Source organism: Pseudophryne corroboree, chromosome 9 (assembly GCF_028390025.1).
Source record: "Pseudophryne corroboree isolate aPseCor3 chromosome 9, aPseCor3.hap2, whole genome shotgun sequence".
NCBI lineage: Eukaryota > Metazoa > Chordata > Amphibia > Anura > Myobatrachidae > Pseudophryne > Pseudophryne corroboree.
The window spans coordinates 297,255,308-297,267,907 of NC_086452.1; the positions used below are offsets into that span (position 1 = coordinate 297,255,308).

General features: G+C 47.5%; 1 protein-coding gene across 2 annotated transcripts in view; it reads left to right on the forward strand.

Moving 5' to 3' along the window:
- LUC7L2 (LUC7 like 2, pre-mRNA splicing factor) overlaps positions 1-12,600 on the forward strand; it is a 223,945-nt gene that overhangs the window by 193,266 nt on the left and 18,079 nt on the right. For both annotated transcript variants that reach the window (XM_063940390.1, XM_063940389.1), the window contains 2 exons: positions 1,236-1,412; positions 1,630-1,724. In XM_063940390.1, the coding sequence (XP_063796460.1) occupies positions 1,236-1,412; positions 1,630-1,724 (272 nt within the window). The remainder of the gene's footprint in view (positions 1-1,235; positions 1,413-1,629; positions 1,725-12,600) is intronic.

Sequence of the window (12,600 nt, forward strand, 5' to 3'; positions counted from 1 at the left end):
CTCAAAGCTTTTGACTGTTCCCAAGATGCGCTGCCGCCTCCTCTATAACCCCGCCTCCATGCCAGTGAGCTCAGTTTGTAAGTTGGTGCCTTGCAGTATGCAGGCACTTAACAGGAGGCTGCCCTAAGCAGCCTTTTCAGTGCTTCGTTTTACAGCCTGAAAATGTAAAGAAGACTTCCAGGCTGCTGCAGACCAAGTCTGATAGACTTTCTTGCGTGCAGCTCCATCACCCCCAGCGGCGCTGTATACTTCCGTGCCGTGGTTGCCGGGTCACTGCAGCGGAAGCTCCGGCTTCTTCCATCCTCAGGGAACACGTTTATAAGGTTCTATGCCTTCGATACCGCCACTTCCCAGGATGCTTCCTTTGGACGCCGGATTCTTGTGCCCGCTACAGTGCGTCCCCTCCCATGAGGAACTGCTTTAGGACATCCCCGATGTATTTCCTTGTGGAGCCCAGTGTTCTCCGCAGCAGAAAACGAGATTTATGGTAAGAACTTACCGTTGTTAAATCTTTCTGCGAGGAACACTGGGCTCCACAAGGCGCCCACCTTGACGCACTTGGCTTCTTAGGGTTGGTATTGGCATAGCCGCTGACGCCCTCTCTTGCGGTGAGTGTGGTGTAATTGGCTACGATTGGTTGTCGTCTCTGGTACCTGCTACTGCATTGGGCTGGTTAACGAAACTGAGGTCACTGGCATGGAGGCGGGGTTATAGAGGAGGTGGCGCTGTGCATCTTGGGAACAGTCAAAAGCTTTGAGCCTGTTGGTGCCTCGGATCAAGATCCTACTCTACACCCCCGATGTAATTCCTTGTGGAGCTCAGTGTACCTCGCAGAAAGAGATTTAACAATGGTAAGTTCTTACCATAAATCTCGTGTTATATATATATATATATATTGTGTGTGTATTGTATATAATACTGTGTCACGAACAGAACGAAATGCTATGTATATCTAGTGACGATTCTATTAGATAATTGATATCCTTGTGATATCTTTGCAGGTTGGCTTGTAGAGGGAATTTAATGTGGTGTGTTTTTTATTATTTGTCTTGCGTTTTGTTTTTAGAAGGCAAAGGCCAGCTGCTTTTGCTTGTGTTCCTGCACAGAGCATTGGGATAAGGGAGTGGCAAGTGCAATAGCAGGAAGTTTTTCTCAATACACAAGTGCAAATACAGTAGAGAAGATGGGTGTCATGCATTGCTTATTCTAAGACCCTTAATATATTTTACAAACAGGATATCTATCGCAACTCTATGCCAGCCTCCAGCTTCCAGCAGCAGAAACTGAGAGTATGTGAAGTTTGTTCTGCATATTTGGGTCTCCATGACAATGACAGAAGACTGGCTGATCACTTTGGGGGCAAGTTACACTTGGGCTTCATTGAGATTCGTGAGAAATTAGATGAGCTTAAGGTATGTCTACTACCTTCCATTCTGTATTAATTTGTCTATACTACGGCGGTCTAGGCAGCCCACACTTCACATTTTATAAACTTGGAGTAATGATGATGCGTATCCTACCTGAATACTTTTTTTGTATATTATTATTTTTTCTTAACTAAGTTCATTTTACTAGAACACTTGTTATTTATATGAACTTCCATACTTTTTTTTTTTTTTCTCATAATAGAGACTTGTGGCAGAAAAGCAGGAGAAGAGGAATCAAGACCGGTTGAAGCGCAGGGAAGAAAGGGATCGGGAGGAACGTGATAAACTGAAAAGAAGGTGAGGATGCTTCTGTAGTGATGGTTACCAAGTACATCCATAGTGTGTCACATCAATCCTGTTACGTTGGGTGTCACAAGAATATTTTAAGTAGTTATTTGTGAACTGTGTTTAAACTGTAAATTAAAAGGATTCACTATAATTCTATTTGGTTTTCAGACTTATTCATATTAAACTATAGAAATGCTGTGAATGACGGTCCTAAAATTATTTTATATGAATGTGTATTTATTTAAACAGATCAGTACAAGAGGTAGAAAGCCACATATCAATATTGATAAAATATCATTTAATGATTTTGCAGTGAAGTGCTACATGAGAAACTTTGTTGCAGACATAAAAATGGTAAGGTGGTATTATTAATGCCTTACCATTATTCTCAAAGGGGCCAATCCAATATGGTGCTAATATTTCTGCACTATGCCTTAATGATCAAAGAGCCACTTTTTCCAGCAGTCCAAACTCGCTGCAAACACTTTTGAGCAAATTCGGGGTGAAATCGAAGGGTGAGAGATGCGGTGCCATTGCCGGTGTTGAAATGAACTGGCAACTTGCAGCCGTCACACCTAATTGGATTGACACCACCCCAAAGTCTGATTAATGAGCTGCAAGGCTTAATGGGTTTCTGATCCGTATAGGATCACTATTCTGTTTAATAATAAAGTCCTCAGACAAATCTTAAATTAAGTCAACTTTGTGGTGGCAAGGTTATTTGGTAAAAAGTTCAGGTAATTTTGAGTCCATGAAGCAGGCTGCAAAGGTTAAACTTAATCCAGTTTGTGACCATTTAGTATTAGTCCGTCTTTATCCCGTTCATTTGAGGAGTTCTTACTATGACTCAGCCCAGCTTTTTACTGTAATGCTTTTTTTGTCCTTCATTTATAAGCAGTGGCAGGGGGAGATGTACTGAGCCTTAAAAAGTGAAACATTTCACAGTAAAAAACTCCCCCAAAAAAACAGCTAACCAGTTCCTGTCATTTTTCAAACCGACCTGTAACATGGCAGTTGATCACTTTTCAAGGCTTAGTACATCTACCCTGCAGATTTTATCTAGGGCTGACTAGTAAAAATCCACCACTTCTCATCACCCCAGTTATCTACCCCTCCGCTGGGTGTGCAGTATTGACCGCAAGTACTTACTAGAGTAGGACAGACCCACAGGAGGGAGTAGGAGATAGTCAGTCCATTCATTGTGTACACCTGCCCTGCATGAGGGTATGCTGGCTGTGCAGTGGCTTTCTATAGAAAGTTCTGCCTGTCCTGACACACAGCACACTCGGGAAGGAAACTCCCCCCCTCTCCTACCCTCATCCACTGTGTAAGACTGCCAGTCTTAGAGGGATATCCTATTAGCCATGGTAACTTACCCGGGCTAATTGTCCCGCCGGGGGCTATTTAATTAGCCCCAATAAATCGGCACAAGACACGGCTTATCAGGGATTTTGTTTCATTTGCCTCAAGCAGGCAAAACCAAATCCCCCCAAAAAAGCCCCGTTTTCGGGCAAAAACGGGGCTGTTTTTCACGAAAACACACACGTTTCACTGAACCTGTGTGTTTTCAGGAGAAAGGGCATTTCTCTTACGTCCTAGAAGATGCTGGGGTCCAATTTAGTATCATGGGGTATAGACCGGTCCACTAGGAGCCACTAGCACTTTAAGAGTTTAATAGTGTGGGCTGGCCACTCCCTCTATGCCCCTCCTACCAAACTCAGTTTAGAAAATGTGCCCGGAGGAGGCGGTCACAGCTAGGGGAACTTCTAGGAGTTTTCTTAGCTTTATTTTTTTAATTAAAGTTTAGAGTTTGTTGTTTTACCGGAAGGCTGCTGGCAACGGCCTCCCTGCTTCGTGGGACTTGGGGGGGGGGGGGGGGGGGAGTAGGAACCAACTTCCTGAAGAGTTAATGGTTCTCTACTCCGCTGACAGGACACTGAGACTCCTGAGGGTGCTGATCGCAAGCCCACGAGGCGACCGCTCACTCCCGCAGCACGGCCGCCACCCCCTAACAGAGCCAGAAGATAAGAGTGGTGAGTACAGCGCCGGCGTCCCTGTTAGCGGGTCGCCGGCGGGTATGGTGGCACAAGGTTTGGAGCGCAGCTCTGACAGGATGCGTTCCTGGAGGCTCCGCAACATCACACATGTAGACACTGGAGGGGCGTCCTGAGCCAGCACAATTAACCCTACACTGGTCAATTTGTTAACGGGCTAATCCCGCTGTTAACACACACAACCTCAGGCCAGTATAAATAATAAGTGCTGGAAGCCGCGCGCCATTGGGGGCGGGGCTTCCTCTCAGAGCGGATCCAGCACTCACCAGCGCCATTTTCTCTCTGCAGATCATACAGACAGACGCTGACAGGGAGCGCTGCCCTCCACGTAACTCCATAAGTACTCTGCGGTACCAGGGTGTTAGAACACCCCCCACCCCCCTGCCTATATCAGGACTAACTACCCTATTAAGGATAGTTAGTACGCGCCGGGCTTTTATCATAATAACTGCCCACAGGGGCGCAGTGTGGCTGGCTCCTTATACTCTGTGACTCTCTGAAGGTGCTTTGGGGAAAACTGTATCTGACATTTTCGTGTGTATATATCACATTACCATGTCTAAGGTTTGTGTGTCCTGCGCTGCAGAATGTCGTTCTTCTCCTGAGGAGTCTATTCCATGTACTCAAGACTGCCGTATCCTTTCTCAGTCTTCCGAATCAGTACCGGCATGGGTGGATTGTTTAAGGGGAATGATATCCCAGATTTCTACAAGGATGTCACAAGAGACGCAGTTTCTGCAACAACAGAGTAATCAATAAGTGCATTGTGTAAACATTAAGCCTTCTACAGGGGTGGATTGGCCTGCTGAGAAGGCGGGATGGGCCGAGCTAGCCCAGAGGTTCCCCAAGCCTCTCTCTCTAACGGTATTAAAAGAAAAGCAGCACTATAATTGGAAATGATTGGATTGATAGTATTTAAAATTGTATAACAATTTACTGTATCATTAAGAACAATTCCATATTAAAAATAAACTATCACTTGTGTCAGAGATGGTAATATATATATATATATATATATATATATATTATACACCTTTTCCGCTCTCTTATTAGTATGTTCACAATCAGACCATTTAGTATCAGTTCCTGTTAGATACCCCTGGTAAATCCACAAGTCCTTGTTTGAATAAACACAGCACAGTTCGGCAAAGTCAGTATATTTACCGGTCACAGTTTGCTGGAGGTGTAAATGCTTCCATTAGGTAGAGTCCATGCTTGGAGTCTTTATCCTCATTGAGTGCGGTGAGTGCTGCTGTTTTCCTCTTTAGTGTGGAAAGCACAGAGCTGGTACGTAGATACAGGGTTGGTTCAGACACTTAGGATGCCGGTCATGAGAGCTGGAATGGTGGCTATCAATCCAATAATTTCCAATTACAGCGCTGCTTTTCTTATAATACCATTTAGTTTTACAGGAGTGACTCACCTGTGTTTTCCTAGTAGCTGCTTGTTGTAGCAACCACATATCAAGCGCCTGTTTTTTCTTTTTAGGGCGCTTTGCTCCCTCTCTAATGGGCAGGGCCTTAGAGGGTACGGGACACCCGCTGATCCATAACGGCTTCTGTACTGCCAGGCCATAGTGCCTTGTGCCTTCCGCAGTGAATCGCACTAAGACATGTATGCCGCACGACCAGCTGTCCCCTGATCGCTAGCTGCAGCAACACACTCAGATGCCGTGCGCCCGCTGTGTTGTGTGATACACTAGCGGTGCCTGACCCCTGCTGTCCCAGGCTACCTTCATCCACTACCTTGCTCCACCTCTTGCCATATGTGTGTGTGGAGAGACGTCATGGTGTCTCTGCCTGTTCAAGAGGAGAGCGAGTTCATCACGAGAAGAGGAGCTGTAAAAAGGTAGGCTGCGGCTCTGGACCGACTCAGCTGCCTCCAGTCTTAGTCAGTCCAGTACAAGTAAGTTGTTATGGGGGTGTAGTGGTGAGGGCTATTAAGGTTATATAGTGGAAATATTAATGTAATCTTGATGTGAATAATAAATAATAATGCTAGTTGGGGGAAGGAGGTAAATGTTAAATCATGTTAAACATATTTAGTGTTGAGGCTAGTAGGGGGAGTAAGGTCTAAAGTGTTTCTTTCCTGGCCCCTCCACAGATCCCACCCCCATTTAGGGCTGCTACCAGAAATTTCCCAGGCTGTTTTTTTTTCTTTTTTTTTATCCCACTCCACCGCTGGCCCTCTATAACCTAGATGGAACAGTCTTCTAAAGCATATATGTATAATCTAAAAAACCCATGAGACGTTACAGCTTAAAGATAGTTGCAATATGTAGCCGGTAAGGTATGTGAGGACAATGCAAAAAGAAGCTGCCAAATTAATGCATCAGTCGAAGGTCTACTACGTTATGCCGGCGGTTGGGATCCCGGCGCCCAGCATACCGGCACCGGGATGCAGGCAGCGTGGTGAGCGCAAAAGAGCCTCTTGTGGGCTCGGTGGCGCGTTATGCACGCCACGCTGTTTATTCTAAATCCAGGGGTGTCGTGGACACCACAAGAGGGAAAATAGTTGTCGTATGCCAGCTGTCGGGATTCCGGCGTCTGTATGGTGACAGCCGACATATCAAATGCCTCCCGTTTCTCACAGTTCATTACTGAATAGGCTGATGCTGGAGAAGCTGGCAATTAACTTCAGTCATCTGCTTTTTCTCTAGCATCCATAAGAGATATTGGGGAGACTTAGGGCCTAATTCAGAGTTGATCGCAGCAGCAAATTTGTTAGCAGCTGGGCAAAACCATGTGCACTGCAGGATGGGCAGATATAACATGTGCAGAGTGAGTTAGATTTGGGTGTGGTGTGTTCAAACTGAACTCTAAATTGCAGTGTAAAAATAAATTAGCCAGTATTTACCCTGCACAGAAACAAAATAACCCACCCAAATCTAACTCTCTCTGCACATGTTATATCTGCTCCACCTGCACTGCACATGGTTTTGGCCAACTGCTAATAAATTTGCTGCTGCGTTCAACTCTGAATTACCCCCTTGGTATGATGGGTATAGACGGGGTGCAAAGGAGCCGGTGCACTTTAAATTTCTTCACTGGATGTGCTGGCTCCTCCCCTCCCTGCCCCCTCCCACAGGCAGTTTAGGAAAAAGTGCACTCAGGAGAGGATGTTTTCTTCAATTTCTTTTAAACTTTTATTATTTTCAGTATGCTGTTTGGGCAACAGCATACCTGCACCATCTGAGTTGGGTGGGGGGGGGGGTCACTGGTCTTGCGAGGAGTCAGAGCCGCTTCCCCGCTCCTGAGAGTTTGTTCAGCGGGGCACTGCGCCTTAGATGTCGCAATCGCAGCACGCCACACACCCCTAACATATGCCTGACGGTGACGATTGTGGTGAGTACATGCCAGGGGCCCCACTAGTGGGGTCCCCCGGTTCATGGTGCTGCTAAACGGGGACGCGACATACGGGGCCGCGACATACGGGGCCCTCCTGGGGGGGACCCGCTAGAGCCCCCCCGTGTAGACTGCCTAGCGGTGGCTTAAACTAGCACTTGTGTGATGTTTTTAAGCAACATAGGAGACATTTCCAGTATAAAGATCTCTGTAGCTTCGGTGCCATTGGGGGGAGCGGAACTACCTCAGAGCGGGACCAGTGGTATTTTGGCGCCTTACTCTGCTTTATTGCAGCAGCAAGCACACACAGCTGCTCTTGACTCACAAGACACGCTGGAAAACTGGTACAGGGTGTAGCAAAGGGGGAGAGCCGCTATTGTACATATTCTGTGTCCTATATAGGACAGATATCATTAGTGTTTCACTGTGATATAGTAAGTTTACTGCCTCACTGGGGCTGTATAGCTGGGGTGTGCTGGTCTCCTCTGTGTGTCTCCTCTCACATACAGTAAGGGCAGGCTTGCTAAGTATTGCTGTTTGTGTGTATGTTATTGTGGTTATGTGAACATGGGTAAACACAAACTATGCAGTGTATGCCCCACCAGATTCTGTCTCTTATCTGATTCTGTTTCATGTGAACAATGCAGCAAATCTTCACAGCTCAGTGAAGGGGCTGAGGGAGAGGGACCAGAGCCATCCTGGTTAGGGGCTGTTAAGACTATGTCGTCTGATATGTCATCACAACTCACTGCTAATGTTCAGAAAACTCAGCTACTACAACAGGCTGTTGCAGACTTAGCTGCTAGGGCAGATGTTACAAAGCCCAACCTCCCTCACTCAGTACCACAAAAGCGTGGTTTACCTGCTCTGCTCTCTGATTCAGATGAGGGAATACAGGACGGTGGGGATTCCGCTTCTGCTAAGGGTATTGAACCCTCATTCTGTCTATACGGGACGTGTTAAAGCTCCCTCTAGAGGACGCTGCGTCACAGCAGTCATTTTTCTTTACCCAAAACAAGCCTAATGTCCCTTTCCCTGATTCTGCGAGTTAGATTACCTATTTAAATTAGCCTGGAAAAATCCAGACAAAAATTTTGAAGTGTCAAAACGATTTTTGCGCACTTTCCCATTTGCTCCTGAAGGTAGGAAATTCTGGGAAGAGCCCCAGGGAGTTGACGTCTCAGTCTCTCGACTGTCAAAAAAGGCGGTGCTGCCTGCCCCGGGCTCTTTTACCATAAAGGACCCTGGAGACAGAAAGATAGAGACTGCACTAAAGTCTATCTACTCAGCAGCAGGTGTATCGCAAAGTCCGGCCATAGCGGGTTGCTGGATGACCCATGCCATTCATACGTGGGCTACTCAGATTCAGGATTGCCTCTCCAGGGATATGCCTCTGGTCACTACGGTGACTCTCCTGAAGCACATTCAGGAACTGCACGCGTCCTATGTGACTCGCTCAAGGAAATTGGCAATATTAATACTAGGACCTCTGCCATGGCAGTGTCGGCGCACAGAGCCCTGTGGTTGCGTCGGTTTAAAGCGGACGTGGAATCCAAGCACAGTGTGGAATCCCTCCCCTTTTCTGGGGAATGGCTCTTTGGGGTTGAGTTGGATACGTGGATTTCCAAAGTCACTGCAGGGAAATCTACCTTTCTCCCCTCTGGGGCCCCGCCGACTAGGCGTCCCTACCAGGGGCCGTCTGTTCAGGTGTTTCGGTCTAACAGATTTCGATCTTGGGCCAGGAGTTCCTCCAATGCGAATAGAGGCACCGAAGGTAAGACAAAAAGTCCTGCAAACACTGGTTCAGCATGACTGTGCCCACCCACCCCGAGGGGAGCTCGACTTCATCACTTCAGCTGCATCTGGGAGGTTTCCTGCCTGGATACCTGGGTCAGGGACCTCATTTCTCAGGGCTACAAGCTGGAGTTTGATGGTGCTCCGCCCCAACGCTTTTCAAATCAAGCTTACTAGCTTTGGAGGATACGCAAGTTGCGTTGCAACAGGCCATCCAAAAGTTGGTTCAGTCCCATGTCATTGTTCCAGTACTACAACGAGACAGGGGTTATTACTCCAACCTGTTTGTGGTACCGAAGCCGTACGGTTCGGTAAGGCCCATTTTGAATCTAAAGTCCTTACCTAAAGGTTTTCAAGTTCAAAATGGAATTTTTGAGAGCAGTGATTGCGGGCCTGATAGAACAGGAATTCATGGTTTCCTTGGATATCAAGGACGCCTATCTTCATATTCCTATTTGGCCACCTCATCAGGCTTATCGGAGGTTTGCTATGCTGGACGACCACTACCAGTTCCAGGCACTGCCCTTCGGCCTGTCCACAGCTCCGAGGGTTTTCACAAAGGTAATGGCGGAGATGATGTTCCGGGTCCAGGGGTCATTGTTGTCCCTTACCTGAACGATCTTCTGATAAAAGTGAGATCCAGGGAGCTTTTATTACTCCATATTACCCGCACTATCTGGCTTCTGTCACACCATGGGTGGATTCTCAATTTACAGAAGTCCCACCTGGAGCCAACTCAGCTGCTCCTGTTCCTGGTGATGTTACTGGATACTGTGGCCCAGAAGGTGCTCTGACCTGCTCGAGTATCAATCCATCTTTTCATAAGATTGTTGGGGAAGATGGTCGCCTCACACGAGGCGATCAAATATGGGAGGTTCCATGCCAGAACATTTCAATTGGATCTCCTGAGCAAGTGGTCCATCTCGCATCTACAGATGCACCGGATGATACGGCTGTCACCTCAAGCCAGGATTTCCCTCCTGTGGTGGCTTACAGTCCTCCAATCTCCTGGAAGGCCGGAGTTTCGGGATTCAGGATTGGGTCCTCCTCACAACAGATGCGAGTGTGAGAGGATGGGGAGTTGTCACCCATGGGGCACAGTTCCAGGGCAGGTGGTCAGCCCACGAAGCTCTACTTCCGATCAACATTCTGGAACTTCAAGCGATCTACAATGCCCTGCTTCAGGCCTCTCCTCTGCTCATGGGTCACGCGATCCAGGTGCAGTGGCGTACATCAATCGACAAGGAGGGACAAAAAGCAGAGCCTGCATGCGAGAGGTTTGAAAGATACTCCTCTGGGCGGAAAGAAATTCAAAAGCAATGTCAGCAATCTTCATTCCGGGAGTGGACAGCTGGAAAGATTACTTCCTGAGTCGTCACGATTTCCACCCAGGAGAGTGGGAGCTCCACCATCAGGTGTTTCAGCAGATCATCGACCGGTGGGGCTGCCCACAAATGGACATGATGGCTTCTCGTCTCAACAAGAAGCTTCACTGGTATTGCTCACGAACCAGGGACCCTCATGCGAGGGCAGTAGATGCACTGACGTCGCCTTGGCCTTACCGGCTGGTCTACCTGTTTCATCCGATTCTGTTGCTCCCAAGGTTGCTCAAGCGAATCAGAAATCAAGGAGTCCAGGCAATTCCGATTGCCCCGGATTGGCCTCAGAGGGCGTGGTACGCAGATCTTCTGGACATGTCCGTTGAAGACCCTTGGCCTCTACCACTAAGAAGCGATCTTCAACAGGGACGGTTCGTCTACCCGGACTTATGACGACTTCGTTCGACGGCATGAAGGTTGAGCAGAACATCCTAGCTCACAAGGGCCTTTCCAAAAAGGTTATTGCTACCATGGTTCAGGCCAGGAAACCTGTGACGTCAAAACACTATCATCATATCTGGAGAAGATATGTCTCTTGGTGTGAGGAACACACCTATCCACCTGCAGAGTTCCACTTGGGACGTTTCCTACAGGCTGGTGTGTATAAGGGCTTGCGTCTGGGTTCCATTAAGGTCCAGATTTCAGCGCTCTCCATTTCTTCCAGAAGAAATTGGCACTGTTGCCAGAAGTTCAAACCTTCTTGCAAGGGATACTCCACATACAACCTCCTTTTGTGCCGCCTACGACGCCCTGGGATTTGAATGTGGTGTTGGAATTTCTACAGTCCTCCTGGTTTGAGCCTCTGATGATAGTAGAAGACAAATACCTTACATGGAAGACTGTGATGTTACTGGCCCTGGCTTCTGCTAGACATGTCTCAGAATTGGGGGCCTGATCGTGTAAAAGTCCATACTTGGTCTTTTACGAGGACAGAGCGGAGCTCAGGACTTGGCAGCAGTTCCTGTCGAAGGTTGTCTCTGCGTTTCACCTGAATCAGCCTATTGTGCTTCCGTCCAGTTCTGACATTTCTGCTTCTCCGGAGGCATTGGATGTGGTGCGAGCCTTGAAGATCTATGTCAAGCGGACGGCTCTGATCAAAAAAAAAATTCCCTGTTCGTGCTTTATGATGCACAGAAGAAGGGTTGTCCTGCTTTGAATCAGTCCATTGCTCGTTGGCTTAGGCTTACTATCCAACAGGCCTATGTATCGGCAGCCTTACCTGTTCCTAAGTCTCTGAAAGCCCACTCTACAAGATCTGTGTGCTCTTCCTGGGCGGCATCCAGGGGAAGAACACCTTTTGAGTTTCTATAAGTTTAAACCCAGGCCAAAGAGGATACCCAGTTTGGGCAGGCGGTGCTGCAGCAGTCTCCGCACATTCCCGCCCATTCTGGAAGCTTTGGGACGTTCCCATCGTACTAAGTCTCCCCAATATCCCTTATGCATGCTAGAGAAAATAGGATTTTAATTACCTACTGGTAAATCCTTTTCTCGTAGTCCATAAGGGATATTGGGTGCCCACCTCAGTACGTTGACTTTTCTGCAGATTCTTGTTATGTGGTTACCTGTTCAGCTGTTATTGTTCCCAGCCATTGCTGGTTGTTTTATGTTCGTGGTGTTAAATCTCACCACTCTGTCATGTTCCTTCTCTCATATATGTCCTTTCTCCTTCGGGCACTGTTTTACCTTTAACTGCCTGTGGGAGGGGGCATAGAGGGGAGGAGCCATCACACCCAGTGAAGAAATTTAAAGTGCACCGGCTCCTTTGGACCCCGTCTATATCCCATCGTACTAAGTCTCCCCAATATCCCTTGGGATCCGGTCTAAAGATCGACAGTGTCTAGGTCGACAATGTTTAGGTCGACCACTATAGGTCGACAGTCACAAGGTCGACAGGGTTTCTAGGTCGACATGTGCTAGGTCGACAGGTCTAAAGGTCGACATACGTTTTTCAAATTTTTTTTTTTCTTTTTGGGATTTTTTCATACTTAACGATCCACGTGGACTACTATTGGAACAGTAAAGTGTGCCAAGCGGTAGCGGAGCGAAGGCACCATGCATGAAGCATGGCGAGCCATGCGAGGGGACGCGGTGCACTAATTTGGGATCCCGGTCACTTTACGAAGAAAACGACACCAAAAAAAAAAAAAATCCTCATGTCGACCTTTAGACCTGTCGACCTAGCACATGTCGACCTAGAAACCCTGTCGACCTTCCATCCATGTCGACCTATAGTGGTCGACCTAAACATTGTCGACCTAGATACTGTCGATAAAACGAACCACACCCAATCCCTTATGGACTACGAGAAAAGGAT